The sequence below is a fragment of the Lepidochelys kempii genome, chromosome 7, assembly GCF_965140285.1.
Source record: "Lepidochelys kempii isolate rLepKem1 chromosome 7, rLepKem1.hap1, whole genome shotgun sequence".
NCBI classification, from domain to species: domain Eukaryota; kingdom Metazoa; phylum Chordata; order Testudines; family Cheloniidae; genus Lepidochelys; species Lepidochelys kempii.
In genome coordinates, this window is record NC_136386.1 from 117,855,158 (window position 1) to 117,879,504 (window position 24,347).

At 44.6% G+C, this 24,347-nt stretch overlaps 1 protein-coding gene across 1 annotated transcript in view; it reads left to right on the forward strand.

Annotated features, from left to right (window-relative positions):
• Positions 1 to 1,584: 1,584 nt before the first annotated feature.
• The window catches only part of SORCS1 (sortilin related VPS10 domain containing receptor 1), a 424,272-nt gene continuing 401,509 nt past the window's right edge, over positions 1,585 to 24,347 (forward strand). Inside the window, exon 1 of the mRNA XM_073354427.2 lies at positions 1,585 to 2,646. Coding sequence (XP_073210528.1) covers positions 2,035 to 2,646 — 612 coding nt within the window. The 5' untranslated portion in view covers positions 1,585 to 2,034. The remainder of the gene's footprint in view (positions 2,647 to 24,347) is intronic.

Consider the following 24,347-nt stretch of genomic DNA (forward strand, 5'->3'; position numbering starts at 1 on the left):
GTGGATATGTTATATATTTACTAATACATGACTGAAGTAGGGAATAAATGTAAACATTGTTAAATTGTTAAAAGGGAAGGTAAAAATAACCTCAATAAGTAATGCTGTGGCAAATGATAATGAAAACTGCAGAAAAAATACAGAGAAAGACAAGGGGAAAGGAACAGTCCCCTCCCTGAGAACTTGATTATTTAGAGCTAAGGGACAGCTAGCTCAGCCCACAGGGCTATCTCTGGCTTCCACTAAATCACTGGTGGGAATCTCTCCCTCCCATCTGTTGTCATTTCATTTCCAAAATCATGTTCCTTTTCCTGACAGTATTAGTCTGAGCAAATCTTTGCAATGCCTGAGTGATTTATCTTAATACAATGCCGCAGTTACTGTATCCAACAGAGCAGGAGGGGACCACGACTTCCCTCTGTGCAAATAGAAAAGGAGGACTTGTGGCACCTTAGAGACTAACCAATTTATTAGAGCATAAGCTTTCGTGAGCTACAGCTCACTTCTTCAGATGCATATCGTGGAAACTATCCATGTCTGTTAAAGGCAGCGGGGCTGCTTCTTTACTCACCCTGCTGTGAATCAGGAGTAACCAATTCCCCTGAAGTTACACCTCCCCCATCAGACTGAGAATCATAGAATATCAGGGTTGGAAGGGACCTCAGGAGGTCATCTAGTCCAACCCCCTGCTCAAAGCAGGACCAATCCTCAACTAAATCATCCCAGCCTGACCCTAAAAACCTCAAAGGAAGGAGATTCCACCACCTCCCTAGGTAACCCATTCCAGTGCTTCACCACCCTCCTAGTGAAAAAGTTTTTCCTAATATCTAACCTAAACCTCCCCCATTGCAACTTGAGACCATTACTCCTTGTTCTGTCATCCACTGCCACTGAGAACAGTCTAGAGCCATCCTCTTTGGAACCCCCTTTCAGGTAGTTGAAAGCAACTGTCAAATCCCCCCTCATTCTTCTCTTCTGCAGACTAAACAATCCCAGTTCCCTCAGCCTCTCCTCATAAGTCATGTGTTCCAGTCCCCTAATCATTTTTGTTGCCCACCACTGGATGCTTTCCAATTTTTCCACATCCTTCTTGTAGTGTGGGGCCCAAAACTGAACACAGTACTCCAGATGAGGCCTCCCCAATGTCGAATAGAGGGGAAGAATCACATCCCTTGATCTGCTGGCAATGCCCCTACTTATACAACCCCAAATGCGGTTAACCTTCTTGGCAACAAGGGCGCACTGCTGACTCATCTCCAGCTTCTTGTCCACTGTAGAGAAGAGGCAGGTGTTGCAAATTAGAGTCCATCCAGCCGCTCAATCCCTGTTAGGAAAAAAATAACCAGGAGGCCACTGAAGCGGCTGGGGGGCGGGGGGGGGGAGTGTTTGCTCCTTCATGCCCTGGGGGACATGTCTGTGGCTCTGCAAAGCCTTTTCGGAGGAGTTGCGGGGCGGATCGGAACTTTCAACAAGACGCGGTCTGGGGAGGTGGCATACGATCAGGGAAAGCCAGGCGTGGGGGCGGGAGCAAAGGCAGAGATCGTGTATGTGTGTGTCGGGGGGGAGGCTATAAAAGTTAAGGCGAGTGCCTAGTGCTGTGTTGGAGAATCACAGATCGTCCACCGCTGCAAACCAGCTCAGCACCCTGGCGGAGCTGCTGGGGCGAAGGCGAGCCGAGAAGAGGCAATTTGTGACTGATTGCACAAGGAGAAGCAGGAGGAAATCACCAGCCGGGGCTCCCTCGCTCTGACTTCAATCCAGCTCCTCCCCCCGGGTGGCTGTGGCTTTGCCTTCCATCCAAAAGCCGGATCAGCAAAGCCAGCCCTGGGGGGGTTGGGTGGGGAGGGGGGATAAGAAAAGAGAGAGAGAGAGAGAAGACAGCGAATCCAGCCCTGCCTGCAGCAAATCCAGCCCTGCCTGAAACTTGCATGGAGTTGGTGCCGTGTCCCCTCTGCTCCGGGTAAATCTGCAGCCCCCCCTTGGTGTGTGTGTCTCTCTCTCAGCCTCTCGCCCTCCTCGCCAGCATCCGCAGCCATGGGAAAAGTTACGGGCCGGTCCCCAGCGGGCTGGCGCCTTGCTCTGCTGGCCGGGACCTGGCTCTTCCAATTCCTCGGCACCAGCGAGGCGGCAATAACCTGCCGCGCCTGCCTGGCCCCGGGCAAGCCGCCTGGGCCGGGATTCTTGTCCATCCCCTTGCGGCCGGGCCGCGGGGAAGAGGCGAGGCGGTTCCCGGCGGCTGGGGGGAAAGCGACCGGCCCCGCTGCTCCCAGCCAGGAGAAACCGAGCGGCCAGCCCGACCCCCGCGCATCCCTCGCTGGCCCCGGCCGGGCCCGGGCTCCCCTCCGGGGGACTGCGCCCGCCCTGCCGGGCCGGCGGGGCGCAGAGCGGAGCCCGGCTGGGCGTGCGCCCCGCAGCAGCAGGCTGAGAAGGAGCCAGGCGGAGCGGAGGAGAGCCAGGGGGGTCCCGGCGGAGCGGGACCGGCAGGGCAGGGAGGCGGCGGCGGCGGCAGCATCCCCCGAGCAGCCGCAGGGCAAAGCCACCCGCTTCAGGCTGGAGGAGCTGAGATTGACCAGCACCACCTTCGCCCTGGCCGGGGACTCGGCGCACAACCAGGCCATGGTGCACTGGTCGGGCCACAACAGCAGCGTGAGTAACCCCAGCCCCGGGGTGGGCGGCGGGATGCCCAGACCACGGGGGCGATGCAGCGCCGGGTGGTGGGCACGGGGCAGAAAGCGGGGCCGGGCTGGTGGCTCGAGCGGTTCTCTGGGATCTGGCCCTTCGCATCGGGTGTCGCTCGGCAGTTTGCAGCCGGGCAAAAGTGCTTCTAGCGTCTTTCTGCTGGGGGAAAAGTTTTCTCCCCCTCCACCAGCCACCTGAGTTGCACTCTCGTTGCTCTTATCAGGGTGAGGCCGTGGGGAGGTTTGGAGAGAGGGCAGCGGGAGAGAAGGGCTATGACTGGAGAGGAGAGGGCAGTGTCTTCACTGTGCATGGAGCAATCAGGGGTAGTCCTCAAATCCCCAAATCCTCCCCAGCTCGCGTGCGATGCATTCTCGGGTGTCCTGAGCAACCGCGATTGAGCGAAGATGCAAGTTACATGGCAGAGTCGGAGTTCCCTTCGGTCCTCCCCTCCCCTTTCCCTACACTGCTCGGGTCTGCAGTCCAGTGTGTGCCACCCGCTCCCTAGGGGCGGACAGATGCTGCGGGAAATGAATCAGACCCAAACTTGAAGGGGGGGTGGGGGAGTGCGCGCAGCAGAGCGAGGGTTCCAGCAGAGGAACAAAGCGGCGGTTGTTTAGTTTGTCCCCGGGGTGGTAAAACGAGACAGTCCCTCTATCTCCCGGAACCCAGATTTCTTCCCTGGGAATAGCAACAACAAAGAGTAGGTGACTCCATTTCCAAGACCAAAGGAGCATTCATGCCACACAGTGCGGAAGTTTTTTTTTTTTTTTTTTATCAAGTTAGCTTGAGCTCTGCTCCCTCTGAGCCTTGGCTCAATGGGCCCTGGAGCTGGGATCTTATACCCGTGAGAAACAGTCCTTGTTTTGCTTTCTTGTGTCAAATCTAGTCCTGCTAAGGCGGAGGTTTGGACATCGCTGGGTGATTAAAGGTTCAAAGTTCTGTGTCTGTTCTCTTAAAAGGAGCAAAGAGAATGCTCAGAAGAGCACCTCAGGGTGAGATGCAGTCATAGCAGGGACACGCTCTTCTTGTTTATCGAGGAGATCAGGGACTCAGGCTAACAGGTTCCGAGCTGTTTTCAGCTCTTACGCTGCTCTCGAATACAATTTCTGGCTATGCTGCAGGGATATGTGTGTGCTTCCCTTCAGCTTTTGGTATCATTTAAAAATAATGGCCTGATCATTATGAATTCCTTTTGGTATTAAGGTAAATCATCACATGAGTCCATTTCGTATTCATGTAGATGTCATAAGCACTTCTCTGTGATTCAGCCTTCATTGACTGGACCAGTATTTTATAGTCTTATCAGGAGCTTTTTAATCAAATCATTGAAGCAGAAAATTCTCACCAGCCAGGTTTTCAGGACCTTTCCACCCACCTTAACTGTTAGATCTCTCACAGGTGCTACTAAAATTAATCCTCTAGTTTGATCTCCAGTCTTCTAAAACTGATTGAGTTTGCCACCTTTTTTAAAGGGATTCATTTGTTGAGCAAGGGCTTGTGACTTAAAAAAAGCCATCAAGCATTCTGGGCATGTGGTACATGGAATTAGATATTTAGTTTTACATTAAAAAATATTTTGGTCCAATACTCCAACATGAAGTGTAAAATAATACAAATCAATTTACTGTATGATAGCTTTGGTTTACAGGAGGTGAGACTAGATGACTACAAGCATCCCTTCCGGCTTTATAACCGAAGGACGTATTTTGGGATGGGGTGGGGAAGTGCTTTGGCTAATTAGCGACATTCTTCCCAAACAACTGTCTGTCAGGGTCATGCAGACACCTGGCTTATGCTGTCCAGGAAGATGCCAAGCCAAGCCATCCGGTGCTATGATCACCTCCAACCTCACATAAGTAGAGCAATATTGGGCCCCAGCTGTAATTGGTTGGGAAATGATTAGGGCAAACCTGATTGGTTGTGTTAATTCAGTAGGTAGCACCCTTTTTCCCTAGAGCAGCACAGAGCCAATGTCCCACCCTGGTGCCTTTGGGCATTATGTTGTGCGGTGTGCAGTCTTTTGAATGAAAGGTACAATATGATCCTCTCTGTGTGGACAGTGAAGATCCCTTGGCATTTTTTTTTTTCAGAAGTGGCTGTTAACCCTCTTGTCCTGGCCAGATTCCAATCTGGGTAATTATTTTTCCTACTGCAGTTTTAGTGGGATGCAATATAATTCTTCACGTTTTGTCCTGAACAGTTATGTAAGTGCTGCTGTTAAAGAGCCTTCACACCTCACCCAGACATGGCTGCACTTCAGTGCTGGTCGTAGTGTAGGTCTGTGGTACATTGGGAAAGCGCTTTGGGATCCCTTTAGATGAAAAATGCTGTAATAAAAATGTAACCTTGTTGCCATAGAGTTGTTCTAGTACAGGGGTGGCCAACTTCAGCCTGAGACGGAGCCAGAATTTGCCAATGTAGATTGCCAAAGAGCCACAGTAATATGTCAGCAGCTCCCCCACCCCGCTCCCAGCGCCTCCCGCCCACCGGCAGCCCCGCTGATCAGCGCGTCCCCCTCCCTCCCCACATGGTTCATGATGTGCAGGACGCTCTGGGCGGTGGGAAAGGGGAGAAGCAAGGGCACGGCAGGCTCAGGGGAGGGGGCGGGAAGGGGTGGAGTGGGGGCAGGGCCTGCGGCAGAGCCAGGGGTTGAGCAGTGAGCACCCCCCGGCACATTGGAAAGTTGGCACCTGTAGCTCCAGCCCCGGAGTCGGTGCCTAGACAAGGAGCCGCAGATTCACTTCTGAAGAGCCGCACGTGGCTCCGGAGCCACGGGTTGGCCACCCCTGCACTGGTAAATAGCAACCATTACTACTGACCCCAGACTAATTCAGTATTTTGGAGTATGTTTCAGTATTTCAGTAGTTGGCTCTTTTACTTCGGACACTATTACATCCAGGTATAACCCGTACAAAACCAATCCTTCCTCCTGCCTCAAACTGAATAAAGTACCCACAAATATAGCTTTGATTTCAAGAACAGATGGGGCTGTTTATTTGAAGGGAATAAAGGCACAAGATCGTAAACCCTTTTGGATAGAGGCTGACTTTTTGTTTTTTGTGTTTGTCCAGTACCTAGCACAATGGGGTCCTGGTCCATTACTAGGGCTCTTTTTAGGGACTACCACAATACAAATAAATAATAATGACCAAATTTATCCATGGTGTAACTCCGTTGAAGTCAGTAGTTTTACATCAGGGGCTAATTTGGCGCATTATTGATCCATATTTGTACTGTTCACTGTGTCCTCTAAGGACATGATCCATTTCTCCAATTGAAATCAATGGGTGTCTTTCCATTGGCCTCAGTTGGAACTGGAGGATTGGGCCCTGGTAAGATGAGGTTTCTCTGAAAATTCTTACTCCAAAAGCTTGCAGTCAAACTCCCATATAGATGGGGATTGTCTTGCCATCAGAGGTGATTTTGAACCAGACACATGGAAATCTACGATTCCTGGAAATATAGCAAACTTTAATGCTCCTAATGGGAACAAATATTAGTTAAGAGTAAATAGAGACTCGTCTTTAGTAACTGCATATAAATGCATATTGATAAAACACAGGAGAATTCATGCTCGGTACAGGCAGAGTGCAGAGAGTTTGGGTTGCTGAAATCCATGCCCCTATCCTGGGTCTGGCACACAGGATCATTTCTTGACAACCATTCCAAAACATGACCCATCCCTACGGAAGCCTTCTGCAATCAGCTAACGAATGGTTGGCACGGAGACTCTTTCCGTAGCATTTAGGGGCTGTGCAAGTGTTTCAGTATGACCATGTCATCAATGCTTCTCCCTCACCACAAACACACAGATTCCATATATGGGGTGTAAGTGGGGGTGAAGGCTTTGTGCTGGTCCTCCACCCCACGGGGGATTTTTGCCACCGGTTTGGAACCTGCTACTGGGTGTGACCTCTTGTATTATTTTGCAATTATCTTGCAGTTTTGCAAGTGTCTTCCAGTTTGGTGTATCAAGTCAGTGTAGATTTGGTGTCCCCACAGCTCCCTTGAGCCTCTTCTCAGGCTGCTGTCACACAGCTGTAAAAGATGGGTGAAGTTTGAAGGTGGAGCTACAGTAGCCTGCAGGTTATTGTTCTCACAGGATAGGGTGTCATCTTGCAGAGGAGAACCCTGAGGATAGTTTTACTGTGGGGTTCAGGAGCATTAGGTTATGGGTGGTTCCAACCACCTGGTCTTCAGAAGATTGCACAGAGTTGCTGAAGCCTCAAATCTGCCTCTGCCCTAGATTTGCTGTGAGTGAGTCTAGTGAATCTATTGCTTGCTGGAAAGACAGCCAGAGAGCAAAGCACAGGAAGAGCTGAAGAGGTCCATGGGAGGTCCATGGGAAGAAAAGCCTTAATATCATGCTAGAGGATCCTCCTGTGAAGGAATGCAGCACATGTCCCTAGTAATGCAGTAGTAAGTTGCCCGGAACTGGAGAGAGTCTGCTACTGCTTTCTTGCAGCTGGAACAGGTGAAGAGTTGATAATAATACCCAGCACTTCGTGGTAGACCTCAAAGAGGATAAGTTTGGTCCCCGCTTTACAGATGAGAAATCGACTTGTTCATAGTCAATCAACCAGCACCAGAGTTGGGAACAGAACCTATATACTGTGGGTCCCAGCACAGTACTTCATCCACTGGGCCGTACTGCTTCTCTTCAGATTGCTGGAAAGGCAGAGGTGGATTTTTTTTAGGTCATCATTGAGAACAGTCATTCTGAGACTGCTGGACGTGGACTCTAGGTCAAACACAAAGCAGCCTGTCTGGGCCACTTCTTAATTCTATCCATTGGATAAAATCCATGAGGCAGGTAGAATCTGTGGAGGATGCAGCCTGTGAAAATTGTCATCTCAGTGGTCAGGTGAAGCAATTAGATAGGAGGGGAAAAGCAAGGTCTCTTTTTATGAGCGAGTGTACAGACAAGAGTTTGTTTTGAGACTCCACAGCAGACTTTGCCTGATGTTTAGCTTGGCCTTTCCAATAACAACTGAAAGGCAGAACAATAGTGTGATTTTATTGTATAAGTGACCTGGGTAGAGAACTTCTGCATTAATTATTTATAATTAGTTAATTATCCTTGGAATTTAAACATATATGCTAAAGGCAATTTCATACATTCTCAAGTATAATAAGTAGAAACTTGAATTGTTGGGATTCAAATTGCCAATAGCTTGAACTGGAATGAAGCTTTGCCTTTGTCTTGGAACACTCTGGGTATTACAATGTAATGTATTCCATTTTACACACAAATGAATATAAAAGAATGTAATGCATCAGTCATGTGGTAAAATCACAGTAAATTGCCTATGAGCCTCTCTTCAGAAGAGAAACAGAGAAAATGTTGACAAAGTTTCATTTGTTTTCTGAGCATTTGATTCTTCAGGTGGCGCATTTGTCCATGAAATGTGTCACAATTATAGCCATGGAACCTGCAGCAAGCTATGGTGTCAAGACAGCAGTTATGTCCAGGTTTATATGGATATCTCTGTCTCTGGACGTGCCTACCTAACTGATTCAGGTCATGTTGTCTTTTGTATGGTTGTTGGTGTACAGGAAATAGAGCTGAAACTAGAGGTGAATTCATGTAAGCCGGATGGCAGCATTAAAATACACTGCAATGTAATGTTTCAGAGTAACAGCCGTGTTAGTCTGTATTTGCAAAAAGAAAAGGAGTACTTATGGCACCTTAGAGACTAACCAATTTATTTGAGCATAAGCTTTCGTGAGCTACAGCTCACTTCATCGGATGCATACTGTGGAAAATACAGAAGTTTTTATACACACAAACCATGAAAAAATGGGTGATTATCACTACAAAAGGTTTTTTTTTTTCCCCCACCCCACTCTCCTGCTGGTAATAGCTTATCTAACGTGATCACTCTCCTTACAATGTGTATAATAGTCAAGGTGGGCCATTTCCAGCACAAATACAGGTTTTCTCCCACCCCCTCACCCCCAAAACCCCACTCTCCTGTTGGTAATAGCTTATCTAAAGTGATCACTCTCCTTACAATGTGTATGATAATCAAGGTGGGCCATTTCCAGCACAAATCCACAGGGTTTAACAAGAACGTCTGCAATGTAATGTTCATTAACAGACAAAAATAATAATAAGCCAGATCCTGAAGTTATTATTTACTCAGGCAAACTTCTCACTGATGTCAATGGAAATGTCTGTATAAAGATTGAATGAAAACAGAGAGGATTTAGCTCAACAACATTAATGCCACACACAAAATAGATATATATAAATCCCTGTTTCATTTTCTGTTCTTTTGGCTCACACCTGCTACTCTTTATACTTCATAAAATCCTTTATTTGCACTATAGATCTAAATAATATCCTATATATCAAGATCTCAGTGGGAGAAAACATCAACATCTCCACTCAAACCTTGAATTAGGAAATTATTTCTCCAACAAATGCATGAGATTTTCATCTTTCCAAACAAATCAAATAGCTATAAAAATTTTTCTGTCTTTACTGTCATCCATCTATAGCTATATTTCCTTGTGGGATAAAACAAAAGTTTTTAATACACAGCAACTATAATACACACAGAGAATATTTTTCAAGAGTGGCCATCTGATGACAGAAAGTTATGAAGCAAAGAAGACTTAACGTGATTGGGAGAAAGGATTGTCTTAGAGAATATCTAGTCTCTGAGGAAGTCTGTGGGAGACCTTGACAAACTGAGGAGCTCCCATCCAGATTGGATAGACATGGCCAGTGGCTTCCAGTTTCTCATACTTTGTTCTACATTCCCAAAGAAAAAAAGTTTTGCCACCCAAACTGCCATTCTTGAGGCTAGACTTGTTCATGACCCACTGGAAGTCATGACGGTCAGGTTGGGTATCCATGCAATAGGGATCTACATTTCTATGTTGTTAAATGAAAATGGGCCTTGATTCCAATTCCCAGTGGGAGCTTTGGGTGTTAGACTTTAATTATTTGGGATCTTTAATTGTATATATAAATCCTGAAACTGTAAAATTACTGGTTTCAGAGTGGCAGCCGTGTTAGTCTGTATCCACAAAAAGAACAGGAGTACTTGTGGCACCTTAGAGACTAACCAATTTATTTGAGCATAAGCTTTCGTGAGCTAAAGCACGACAAAGGGAAATATCCAGGAGGGCTGAGTCCTGGGGGAAGAGCCGAGCTGAAGAAGCATTTCGAGTTCTTCCCCTCCGAGCCTGTGGCTTGGCGCCGAGCCAAGACCACAGCCAAGGGAGGTGGCGTCTGAGGACGGGGGGGGGGGGGACCCCCATGGCCCATGCATCCGATGAAGTGAGCTGTAGTTCATGAAAGCTAATGCTCAAATAAATTTGTTAGTCTTTAAGGTGCCACAAGTCCTCCTGTTCTTTTTGTAACATTACTTTCATCCAATCTGCATAGTTTGCAGTCTCTCTTCTAAAATCAAACCATAGTTGGAATAGGATCATTTAATCCATAATGCTCAGGGTCTGTAACACAACAATTATTGTTTGTTGGTACTACACTTCCTTTCCTCTGAGGAACTCCAAGCACTTCAGAATCAATTAAACCTCCCATCAACCCTTTGAGGTACATCATCCCCTGTAATAAGGAACCGGGGCTTCTCTGTTGATTCCCCCTGTCAGAAGGCATTAGAACCTTACTGAAGTTCTGCTGATTTTGTGGCAAGTGTGCTTATTATCTCTGGCTGGAATATAAGGGAAATGGGAGTGGTTCTCTAGAGGGAAAGGGAGCTAGATGGAGGAGGGGAATCCCCCAGAGAGCCAAGCTCAGGAAAGGCCCTAGGTATGCAAAACAATCCCAAACTGACTGCTTCTCCCTGGCCTCTAAATTCTTCCCACAACTATTACTTCGCTCTGACTCTGGCTGATGAATCTGGACCTTATACAAAGGCTTGTGCCTCTCTCCCTGTGGGAACAGAATGTCTGGGTGGGACTGGAAGCTGCTTCAGGCTACGGGGCTGTGTGTCCTGCTGCTAATTTGGAGGAGGTTTCCTTCCTCCCAGCAGAGCTGCAGATCTCACGCGAGATTAGGAGACATTAGAGAACACATGACAAAGCAAGGTGCTTTCTGTAGCATTACATTCTCGAATGCTGAAGCAGCTGGGTACAGTAGAAACTATTGGACTGTCTGGGATGGCATAAATACCACAGCATCTCGACTACCCAAAATATACTGCTGGTGTTTAAAGAGTGCCGCTGAAGCTCATTCATCAAGGAGATTTGCCAATTGCCGCCAGAAATAGGCAGTTCATTGCTTATCAACTAGTGTCTGACTGATCACTTTTTGTTGTCTCTTATAACCTAAGCGCACATTTGCAAGTATCTTCATGCTATGCACAGATCGGCCCAATCAAGAGCAAGAAAGAAGGGTGGGGGGGAGGGGAGTGGAAGAAGATAATTCACAATCGTTCTTTTGGATGCAGACATCTTCCAGCGAGCTATGGGTCTGATGCAGCAGTATGAGGTGCAGGGCATTCAGCAACATTCACGAGGCTCTTAGCACCTTACACAATATAATCCTGATTGAATTTTTATGTCTACGTCATATCTGCATTAAGTTCAATGTCATTTTGGCCAGTGATAACTTCTAACCATCAATGCAATCAGTGTTACCTGTAATGTTGAGATGCTTTGGTATGATGGCAATAGGCATTTCAGAAAATCGTTAAGTTTCAAGGATGAGCAAGAAGGAATCTCCTTGGATTTTTCCAAATTGTATTTCCTTAAGTGCATTTAAACTAGAGCCGAGTGAATAATTCAAAGGAAATAATTTATTCAACAAACTTAGCCTCTTTTTCTGTTGACAAATTGTCCATGATCATCCCGTGGTTTTCTCAGATGTTTTGGTCATAATTACTCACCAAGTTCCTGATCCAAAATCCATCTGAAATCAATGAAAAGCTTCCCAATGACTTCAGTGGGCTTTGAAAGGCCCCAGCTAATCACCATGAATAATTCTTGCTCTGTAGACTTTTGTCATCAAAACTGTATTTTAATTGGGTGAGTAGATCAGTTTTCAGTTCCCTGATTGGATCAGTGTAATTCTCTAACACTGGATTAAGGGTCCTTGTCTCCACCAATAATCTTGCCAGTAAATTCCTTTGCCAGAAAAGTCTCAGAAAACAAACACAAAAGAGGCATGAACACAGATAAAACTAATGCTATTTTATGCTCAAGTGAAGATTCATGGGACATATTTTTAAAAGAAGAATTTACCCAGATCTCATTTAAACATAGGTATTTAATGCTAGAAATTATAATTATTGTCAAGATCATGCGATGTTTGCACAGGGATTTGACCTGGAAATTTGATTTGCTGACTGTGAAGATTTAACTGGGCTTATAGGAAAAAAGATAAAATTTTAAAATAAATCATTTTTGGAAAAAATCAGAGTTGTGCCAGGTGCGCCCCTTAGACCTGATGTAGCGTCTGAGAACATGGGGTGCTGGGGTGTTTTTTATCCATCCTGGAGACACACCCGGCCAAAGAGCATGCAACATTGCTTTTGAATATAAAGAGCGCGTATAGGGTAAGCACAGTGGTAAAGAGGTGGTGATGGACTAGGCCTTGTCTCACTTCCATACATGGCAAAGGAGAGCTCTACACTGGCTCAGAAGACACTGAAGGGGGGGCAGGGCCGGGCTGGGCTAGGGTAGGGAACGTAGGATCTGTGCTTAACTCTGACTCAGCGGCCTAAAAGCCCCGCAGAAGAGGCACTGAGGGCAGCAGCCGCTATTTCAGCCCGCAAGCTAAAAGAGTGGCCAAAGAGATGCTAGGATGCAGCTCTGGGTCCTTGTTGCAAGTAGAGAGAGTTGGCTTTGTTTTGTTTTTGTTTTTTGAATGAAAAATGGCCTTTTTAACAATTAACAGTTTAGCAAATTTAATTTTTTCCGGATTTTGATGGAAAAATCCAAAACCTGAGGGAAAATGTTTGTGTTATGATTATTTTTGGTTTATAATAACTGAAGTTTTAGGCTTTTTTTTTTTTTTTTTGGTCCCAAAAGCTAAGAATTTCAACTCCTCAACCCAAATTTTTCATTTTGGGTTGGTTTTATTCTCCCCCCTCCGTCCCCCGCCCCCGGAAAATATCTACCTGGCTCCAAATATCCCTGGTCACATGTTTAATCACTTGTTTAGATTGACGGTGTCACTTTAAATAGTGACAGACATTGAATTTAGACCCCTTGAAAAAGCTGGGGAGACTTGTGTTATTTATCATTCAAAACGATCTTTAGAATCTCCAGCGAGCGCTTATCTGTTTCCTTTCTTCCTCCAGAGTTTCACTGAGAGAGCATTTATATGCCTTAGTCATTTTCTTCATGCTAAAGACAGCAATTTCATCTGATGGACTTGGCAGTTCTCTATTTCTTCCTCCCTGGTGGAATATTACTTTTTCCTTCTCTGTGCCCTTGATACAAAATACTTTGTTTCCGTTCACTGCTCTTCTGATCCCCTCTCCCTGTGCCACCCACAACCACCAAATGTTGACACCGTTCCCTGGATACCACTAGGAAATGGACAGACTGCAATAGAAACAATGAGTTACACAATCTGAATTGTCATCTTAAAGCTGAGATCATCACCATAATGTGACAAGCAGCAACAGCTAAGGCAGCAAGTTAGGGCTTGACTCATAAAATAAATAAATAATTAATGCTATATACCTGTAAGTGTAGGTGTAAAAGTTGTCATGTTCCCACTCCACCTCTGGGCTGTAGAAGGCACATGTTTCTACTAATGGGTGAGAAAATGTCTCCATACGCAACTAGCTTAGTAATTATCAGACTGAAAAACAATCCAACAATGTACCTTCGGTTGTGATCCTGTAGCTCGCATGAGCTGAGCAGGCTGAGCCATGTTAGTAATTAGATAGGGGGAGCTCCAGTTGCTGGATGGTGCTGGTTATTCAGCAGATGGCACTCTTCACTCTGAATTAGTTCTGAGCGATGGCATTGTGCTACCGGAGTTGCTGCCTTTCAGATAAGATGTAGTAGAATGAAACTCGAGCCAATTGTGAGTAGGAAAATTCCCATGGCAATTCTTGCAGGAACAGTGAATGTCAGTCCAAATTTGAATATAGTGGTTCCATTCTGCTTACCTGAAACTCCTCTTGTCATTTTCAGTTAGATTATTCATTGTTTGCATTGCACCAAAAAGTGAGGGCCAAATTTATCCCTGATGTCAGTGGAAATACATCAGGTGAGAATTTGAGCCAAGTTGCTTTTCATTTTCTGTCCTAAACTATTCCTTAGCATTGCTGTGTGCTGTTAATGAGCTGCCATGTTACATCCCAGAGGGGGTTGTCTTTCTCTGGCTGGTGAAGTGATTCTTATATATATAGACTGTACAATCTGTGAGTTGCTTGGGACTCATGTGGGTGAAAAGTGTTGTTCAAGTCTAAGATTGAGTTGGCTGTACCGAGATTGGGAAAGAAGGGTCTTTTTTATTTTGTGTTTGTACACCGCCTGGCACAATGGGGTCCTGGTCCAGGACTAGGGCTCCTCGGTGCTATAGTAAAACAAATAAATAACAATTGTGAGTGGAGATGGGTCTGAACCAAAACCTCCAATCCAAATACTGCCAAATTTCGGAGGCAGGATGGTGGACTGGAAATCTGAAGCTGGGACAGATACGGCCTAGCATTATAAAGAGCAAGCCCAGTGTTGCAAACTTGCACGATTTTATCACCAGTCTTGTGATATTTAATGTTTTGTCTTTTAAAACCCCACCTCCAGGAGTCAGGTGCCTGCCTGAGAATCTCAGCTTTCCTTTTAAGAAAAAGAGAGAAGAAAAGAGTTTGAAAACATGATCTGAGCACACCCTTAGACTCTTAAACCAGAAGACAAATAAAATGAACCCCACATTTATTATATTTTAAAAATCATGTTTTTAAGCCAATTTCATTATTTTTGAGGGGCACGACTCTGGTTTTTTAAGCCTGAATTGTGATTTTTTTTGTTGATGGCATGAGGTTGGTGATGCTGCAAAAACCAGATGCTTCTGAGGAATGTATAAGAACCCTACAGCTGGCAGATGTGGGACAATCAGACAGAGGTCTCATGATGATCTCTAATAGAGGTTAGCTCCCTGAAACATGAGGTTTAACAACAAAATTTTTGGAAGGGATACTGATGATGATAACTCTGGATATTCTTGTTATCCATATAATCTGTCAATCCCTTTTTGAATTCTGCTTTCCAAATCTACCCACCCCCACTTTTTGTGTGTGTGTGTGTGTGTGTGTGTGTTTGCCTGGTTTTGTTTAATAGAAAAAAAACTCAACCAAAGCAGCAAATTGAACAAAATGTTGACAATTACAGTATGTGCCATTGCTTAGCTGGTGTAAATCAGCCTGGCTTCATCAAAATCAGTGGTGTTACCCTGATTTATACCGGCTGAGAATCTGACCTACCGGAATAGGCAGATGAACATAAGAATGGCCATAGTGGGCTGGACCAAAGGTCCATCTAGCCCTGTATCCTGTCTTCTGACAGTGGCCAATGCCAAGTGCCCCAGAGGCAATGATCAAGTGATCCATCCCCTGTCACTCATTCCCAGCTTCTGGCAAACAGAGGCTAGGGACACCATCCCTGACCATCTTGGCTAATAGCCATTGATACACTAGCTTGCTTTCACTCAGCCAGAGATGACACAATGTTGACTTTAGAAATCATTTTATTGAGTGAGAAAGAGAAGGTTATCCATGATACAGGGATTACCTGCTTTTTTTGAAAAGTCAAATGGATTATTCAATGTCTATTTTAACAAACACCAGAATGAGGCAAGAGATCTTGCTTTGGTTTCTCATATAAAGGGAGGCATATGTAACTCTGCAGTGCCCACTGCTCACAACCAACTCTGTAGTAAGGACTAAGCAGTGCTCATCCTGCGAACATATCCGAGATTAACTAAAACTTCCCATTCTGCATCAGGACAAAACTGAGACCTCTTGAAATTTTTCATGCAAAATGAGAGATCTGAATAAGCCTGGTGATCAGGGCACTCTGCTGGGATACAGAAGATTGAGGTTCAGGCCCCTTCTCCACACACATCAGTAACACTAAAATAATTATTCAGCACGTTCTTCTGAACAACACTACAGTTAGCACAGAAATATTCACAAGCCCCCATGAGAAACCCTGCAATGGCAAACCAGAGTGTGTTGCTCAGTGGCCACGAACATCTCTACAACAATAAGGCATGTGCTGCCTACTACCCATGAACAACCCTAATACAACAAACCCCCACTGCTGACAAGCCATTGGTATTCATGAGCAATCTTGCAATAACAAGCCCAGTGCCGAGGTGCAAGCCAGTGTGTGCTCATTGTAGGCCAGGCTTGACATGAGTAATTGAATGTGGGTGAAGCCTCATTTCTTGGGAGATAGGATTAGGGAGGCAAATGGATGAGCAGGCTGGGAACAGAACATCTGTGCTAGCTAAGATAAGGGGGAACACCCAAGAGCCATTTACAATGGAGAAGATAACAGTGAATAAAGATAAGCCTGGAAGGTAAGATGAGCTAAAGAGTCATGCATGGACAGTGCATGCTCTACAAGGATTGGTTCCTGCAAAGTAACCAAGCCAATCCCAAAACGCGTGATGCAATGTAAAGAATATAAAAGAAGAGGTTTGCTGTGAAACTTTGGATGGCTGGTACACCTTATACCTAATCTTTATGTTTGAGTCTGATCAACTCAGCATAGCTTTGCTGTATATGAAATAAAGGAACGTGAGGGATGAGACTAGAGTGAAACTGAGTTCTTGGGGAGTGCAGAGGAAGTAGTCTTGGGGGAACCCCAACATTCATCAGCAGCCCTACAATAACAAACTAGTATGTGAGCAAAGGAGGAAAAAAATCTGCTAAGAAATATATTTCAGGTTGGAACTTTCAAGGAATTTGCTATAAAGCAGTGAGGAGGGGAAATCCTGTGTCCTTTTCACTTTGCTGCTGTTTTCCCAAAGATATTGGCCCGTGTTCTGTGTTGCATTCAAACTTCTCTGCCCAGTGATGGTTTCAGAGTATCTTCTTCACCCACTGCTGCTAAATGAGAACGTAGAGGACAGTTCCATTACCAGGAGGCCATTAAACTGGGAGGTCCCCAAAGCACTTGTCACAAAGTTAGCATTGTCTGTATTCATGATTAAGCCAAGCCTCTCAACAACTCATTTCATGCAGGACCTATAATATCAGGTAGGCTCCAAGGGACTTTAATGCTGTCACTTGCAAGAAATTGTTAGTTTGGTTTATCATCTTATTTTTCCTGTGAATGGCAGTAAATGCACAGGACAGCCAGATGGACTCTCCCGATCAGTAAACAGCAAATCATTGTAGGTCCTTTCTGCAGTGTGGGATTCCTCTCCCATGCACAAAGCATTCTGCACCCTCTGTGTGGAGGTTTAGGGGGTACAAAACAAGGGGACTTGGGCTACTCAATTCAAGGTGCTTTTGAAAATCTCCTTCCTGGGGAGAATGAATGATATGTGACTGCTTCCCCTCACCGGCCCCGTCATGTGCTCAGATCTCCTCTGTGTATTGGTCTCTCTCAGCCCCCTTCCTGTCATTCAGGGATTGCAGAGGGCCCCTGACATGGCAGGTCCACTGTGTTCATCCATCACGAAGATGGGGTCTATATGATGCACAGGTAAATTTCACCCATCATTTGAAACAGAGAGTTAACAGGAGACATTTTCCTCAGGGCTCTTTGACCTTTTCAGCAATGCCAACTATAGTCAGGACTTCTAGAAAATGTGATAGCCCAGTACATGGATGTGGTTGGCCTCTCCTAAGGTGTTTTTAAAACGCTGCCAAGACCTATGACTGATATAGCAGCCGTGAATTTTTTGTCACTACTGTTAAGGTTCTGATGCCATGCCCATCACCACGGTATCTCAGTGATGAGTTTTAAGAGGAAAATAACTTTGAAAAGTTCTGATCAATCAGACCTAACTATATATATATATAGTTAGCTATATATATAGCTTAAAATTAACCAGTGCGCTAATCAGAGAGAGAAAAGTATTGCACTTCCTTAGTGGTACAATTATTTCCATATTTTCATTATGCTCAGTAAAATCTCAAAATAAAGAAGTTTAGCATTAATCTTGGGCCTGATTCTCCACTCCTTTTACTGGTGTAAATCAGGAGCAATTCTTATGAAGGCAATGGAGTTACACTGTAAATCCATCTCTTTATTTCCTTTTGACTCTTAGCTATTGAAAGACCAGGCTTAAAAGGAATAATTTCTGAAATAGATGAGATTCTGACAATGGTAGATCTCAATAAGAAATGCACCTTTATGAGAAAATTGGCAAGAGACATAAATTGAGAAATCGCCATAAACGAGCAGCAAACAACGTGGCCTAAAGGACTTGCCAGCTCAATATGAAATGTTACAAAGGACATTTATTTTAAGCTCTTGTGTAAATGGTACTTGACTCCAGGAAGGCTAAAGAAATGATTAAGCAGATGGTGAGCTGTGTTGGAGGGAATTTGGAAAGAGGACAAAATCTCCATCTTTGGTGGTCATGTTCAAATATATAGATCTGTTTGTTTGTGAGGAGGGTGTATAAATCCCCTTCAACTCTGGCAATGAAGCATCAGAGTAGCTACCTCCCCAGCAGCAGCTAATTGGTTGACCAACAGGAGATGGGACAAGAAACAGAAGGGGGTGGCTGCCAGAGAGGCTGAGGACTAGGCAGAGTGGTTTGCAAATGGCTGGAAGCTGGAAGCTGCTCAAGGAGAAGAACATGAGATCATTTGAAGATTAGGGTGAGACTCCTGGGGAGACCCTCCCACTCTAAGTGCAGTTCCATTCTCTTACTCTCCAAGAGCTAGAGAAAGGCTGGACGTGCTGGAGTGCTGCGGCTACCAAGCCTACGAGGGATGTGATGGGGAGCTGAAGGCCGTGGGAGCTGAGCTGAAAAGCCAAGAGAGCAAGGGCCAGTGTATAGTTTCAAGGGGCCCAAGCATAAGCCTGGAATAGGCTTCTAAGGGAGGTTGTGGAATCCCCATCATTGGATGGTTTTAAGAACAGGTTAGACAAACATGCCAAGGATAGTCTCTTGGTCCAGCCTCAGCACAAGGGGATGGACTAGATGACCTCCTGAGGTCTCCTCCAGCCCTATATTTCTAGGATACTATGACAGGTGAGCCCCCTCTCACTGACATTAGTGAAACTTGCTAATGAGATGTGAATTAGACAATGACCCATTCGTAATTTTGTTAGACTTACCTATAACTGACTCAGCTGATCAAAAATATGGTCCACATATAGTTAGCCAATTTGGATTTTATTTGCTTACTGCTGGAAGATGAAAACATTTCCTAATAGAAAAAACATGGTGCAATAAGGTGTAGGAAACGGCATTAAAGGAAAAATTAATCCCTCACATAAGGACACAATGAGATTGACAAATATGTTTTCAGATATTTGCCTCTCATGTACAGACAAAGAAAATGCACTGTCATTAAAGCCAAACCTCTCCTAGGAAGCATGTTTGAATATTCAAACAGGCATTTTAGCTGGTTGAAAAAAATTTGTTGGAAGAGTTTTTACCATTTGAAAATGCAGGTTAACTGGAATTGAAAGATTTTGCAGGACTGTGTCAGTATTTGAAGGAGAAAAGTTGAAAAATCATTTTGTCCTCATTTTGTTTTGATAATGTCAACATGTTTTATTTTCACTCTGTTATTTCAACTGATTTTGTTTTGACTTTTATATTACATGAAAATATGGATGAAATATTATATTTAGCATCATTTAATTATATTGCTAGGTTCAAATGTCAAAACAAAATGAAATTAAACATTTCAATAGTTCAGAATCAAAATTTTTCAGAATATTTATTTTGTGAGAAACTGACTTTTCTGCTTTTTGTTTTCAAAATGTTGCTGTACTTTTCCAGGGAACCAAAAGTCTTGTTTCTGATCAGCTCTAACAAGTGTGCAAACAGGTTTATTTGAAAATCCCAGATTCCTTTAGGCAATTTTTAAGGTGGCTGCTTTACAAAGATGCACTTCTTCACTGGTTCCCTAGCAATTCTGATAATGAGATGAAAAACAACTTTATTTTTATTTGTTTCTTTTTTGAAACTATCTGAGCTTTAGTCAAGCGCTACATGGAAGGTTAGAATTGTTGAAATTGAGCCATTTAATAGCTAGAGAGAGCACAGAGGAATGCTAGATTGCAAGGCTAACTTTCAAAAGGGAGGTGTTATTCACTGCTTCTAACCCTGAACTACTGAGCAGATTGCATATTCTGGAAAGTTGAATGTAAATCTTTTCCTTAAGAATAAGTATTGTAAGTTGTTAGATGTGCAGTATTTTCCATACATAATAAGTGGATTTAATCCCCTTATAACGGCAAATCCCCAAACAACCTTAACAATGTTATTCACTCCTCCAAAGCAGTCATCTTTAGTATTTTGAAGCACTGAAAAGTATACCAAGCATTTCTCAGAAGTCAAAGAAACACTCACTTAGAGCACAGTCTTTCCAGCCCGTGAAAAAAATTGAGATTTTTGAAAAATGTTCCCATTCCAAATTGGAACAAAAATTGAAATTGTTGAAAATTTTTCCAACAGAACATGGAAAAAATGGATTCAGGTCAATGGAAACACTTTGTTTCTAGCCTGACTATTTTTAAAATTTAAAAAAGTATTTCACCTCCTAAACGAAAAATTGTTTTGAACCAGAAAGCCATCATTTTTTTTTTGCTTACAAAATATCAAAATTCAAAGTTTTGACAACTTTGAAACTTTTTTCAAAAGTTTTCAAGCTGAGAAATTCATCAGAAGTGACCCCTTCCTGTGGAAAGATTCAGTTTTGGCAACTTTGGCATTTTTCAGGAAAAAAGTTCCGTCAAACATTTCCTGCCCAGCTCCCCACACAATCCCTGTCTCAAACAGTTGGCAGACTATGTTTAGACAGGAGGTAACGAGTAGTGGTAATTCCGTCCACTGCAGGAACTCCTGGGAGAAATTCTATGGCCAGTGTTCTCATAGAAATGTAGGGCTGGAAAGGACCATGAGAAGGAGGTCAGACTAGATGGTGACACAGGGATTCCCTTTCGGCATACTCAGGAATCTGCTACAGGCAGTAAGGAGTGGATGGGTGAGGCTTATAGTACTATGATCCTGTGGTTACTCAGTTTAGCCAGGTAAACACCTTGGTGGTTTAGTTAATGTGTTTTTTAAATTGAAAATAAGGACAATGAAGAGATGGGATGCAGAACACTACTTATTCCCTTGTTGTAGGAATCACAGAAGTATATAGAGCCCGCGACCCTCTGAGCCAGGGCGGACATACTCTGGCTTGTGCGCCTCACTCTGCCATGCTAAAAATAGCTGTGTAGACATTTCATTTTGGGATGGAGCTTGGGCTCTGAAGCCCACCCGCTTCCTCAGCTTCAGAGCAGCCTGAGCTGCAACATCTACATAGCTGTGTGTGGCATGGTGGCGCAAGCCCGAGTCTGTCGACCCAGGCTCAGAGGCTGACTGCCGTGGGCTGCCACTTGTTGTGTAGATGTAACCTTATGGGGGTTGGGGCTTAGCCTCATCTGTGCCAGGTTTAACTGCCTCCCCGGGTGAAGGGAATGGATGTAGAGCATGGCAAAGGCAGCAGGAGACTAAGAATGACTCGCTAACAGGACAGACCCCCACACAGCCGATCTATAGTGAGAAAAGAGAACACCTGTGAGGAAGACAACCTACCATACCCAGACCTGACCACAGGGCAACACTGCCGGTAAGGGCTCCCCTTCACAATGTGCTGTTAAATCGTGGGAGAGCAGCCAGGAAGGGGCCTATACTGGGTGCATAGGGAGAGATCTTGAGAAGGAAAGTTTGTGTGACAGAGCAGACAACCCAACTGTGGCAGGGCAGGAGGTTCATAGCAGAGAGTGGGTGTGGGTTCCCCCATGAGGGGGTATAGCCTCTTACTGTCAACAAGGGGACGAAGGGACTGATAGGAGAGCTGGAAGTTGGAGCAATAGAAAAGCTTAAAACAGCTTGAGAACAGCACAGGCCTGTGGAGGAAGAGCTGTGCCGGGCAACAATCTGAGGGAAGAGAGGAAATTGATATTTATGTCTTCCACTGGACTGTGATTAACTCTGGAAGGGGTGGACGTTTGTAACTGAAAAGCACTAGAAGCTGGTGGTTGACCATCTGAAGGGGGAAACTGAGGCCGTACTCTGAGGCAAAGCTTTGGCAACACAAGGGCCCAAACCGAGACAAGGTAAGTCCCTGCTACTGAGGGTTTCCAATGAGGAGAAGCTAGTGGCTTGGCAAACCAGAGTTGGGAAAGAGCCCTGCATGTAGGGCAGCACCGTGAAAGAAAGTGCAATCATACTTATGGGGGACATTGGTGAATGGGGTATTGAAGCTGGTGTTACTGGTGAAACCGGGGGAGCAATGGGGACAGTGTGATCAGGGAAGAGTATGGGGGGGCATATTACAGTATGTGTGACCTTGAAAGTGAGGGTGAAAAGTTTAAATCTGTTGTGATGGAGAAGGGGGAGGCAGTGGAGAGGTCCATGGTGGTTTTAGAAGCCACATCTGGAATGGACTGTAGAGGGGCAATGTGGGGACAGGAAAGACCAGAGCATAAAGCTGTTGCATGTATCGAAATGGAAGGTGACAAGAGTTTTAGTTCTTAGATGGAGAAGAAAGCCTTGATCTTGTAAATGTTCAGAGGAAAAAAAACTGGATATGAGGAGAGAACAAGAGGTAACAGTCAAAACGGACTTCTGTAGTTTTGACCCTGGGGAACAGGGAAGATACTGCTGTTAGCAGAAACAATGAAGAGGGGAAAATTTGGATGGAAAACTAAGGAGCTCTGATTTAGCCATGTTAATCTTGGGTTATTGGTGAGCCATCCCAGAAGAGATGTCCGAGAGTGGCAGAGTTGCAGGATTGGAAGAGGGAGATGATACCATGTGGGCAGATAAGTGTCTCAGGGGTAGGGCATAAAGGGAAGAGTGGATCTGAATTGGATTCTTCATGCTACAATTTCCTCCAAATACACCCTGCTATTTGTACTTGATCTCAAAATGGAAAAGAATCAAAGACATCTTGTCACCTAGCCAGCACCAATGGAGCTTCTAAAGCCAACCAGCCAGAGCATCTGATGTGTCCATCTGATTCATCTGGTTTAACTGCATGTCTGTGCTTAGACTCATAGCTTTAATTTGTAAACAAGCACCTCATCAGGGAACTAGGTAATTAAGCAAATTATATTGGAGAAACTTTGCCAGAGGAGATGTAGTTTGTTTACCTTCTTGAATTTGGCAGGGAATGGCTTTCTGTTACAGAAGAGCTCCAGCACTCTACCCCAGAGACTATATTGTCTGGGACTGAAGAGAACACAAAGCGATTTTGTTCCTTTGCTCTTATGAGTAAAGCAGTAAGAAAAGAGACATGTCGGCAGATATCAGCCCAGTGGCTCAGGGGCATCAGAGATTACATGGAGGAATACTGAGTGACTTCATTGCTCATGGAGTCCTTGTGGATCTTATCGGAGATCATTTTTCTGAGAGCACAGCCCGATGATGCCTCTCTTACGTGACTTGTCCCATAGTCGGCGATACGTTCTCAGGAAAACATTCTGACACTATCAGATTAATTGTCTTGAGCCATCCAGAAGCCCAGCTACTCCATTCCAAGGAAAGCCTGCGGCAAACCTTATCCCCTGTGTTTCATAAGCCACAAACACCATCTTCCTGGCCAAGATTCGTGGAAGAAAATCTACCATTTTCATACTGCTTATCCCCTGCAAGAGAGTTGGGTAGTCAGGTGGGATAACAAAATCACTGGTTACTTCCATGTTGTGGATTTTCATCTAGAGATTTTAAGGCCAGATGGGTCCTCCTGTGGTGTGTGTCCCACAATAAGAAATTGATATCCTGTTGGCCATTGACTTTAGTGGAGCTACACCAGGGATGAATTTGGCTCATCATGCTTGTTAGTCTAATCTGGTTCTCGGCCTATTTGCAAGGGGTTGAAGTGTGAGTATATTGCAGTGATGGAGGAGGCAATCTCACTCCAATTATTAGTAGACAGGTGATCTCATCACAATCATCTGACCACTCACCTCTTACCCCAATGTCATTCGGATGGAAGTCAATGCATTGGGTATTGCCAACCCCAGCGCTTAAAAACCATGAGTCAGGTCTCCCCAAAATCAGCTAGTTGCCTACAAACATTCATGGTTATAAAAAGTAATCCACTTTGGGTTCTCTTTTATTTGCCTCCTGCCATCTAAGGTTCTGGGATTCAAATTTTCATGTTTGTCTCCACAACTATGAGGCTAGAAACTTTTTAAAGGAAAGATGAGATTCTGGACCATATTTTTAGGTCCGATTAGATTATTGCAGTGGTCCGTTGTGGCCTTGTAATCTATGAATGAATCTTGTAACCATCTGACTCCAGGCATTATGAAAACCACCATTATGAAAACCACCAAGACTTTTGGTAAAATCATGGGAGTTGGCAATGCCGCTAAAGATGCCATCGGTAGCTTTCCGTGCCTCGGTTCTCCAATGATTGTTGCTACTGACAGAAGACTCTTGGACAGATTTAGTATTATTATTTTGCCAGAACTGCATACATGATAATAGCTCTCTAGATACAGTAACTAGATACAAGTAGATGAATGGAGTCATAATA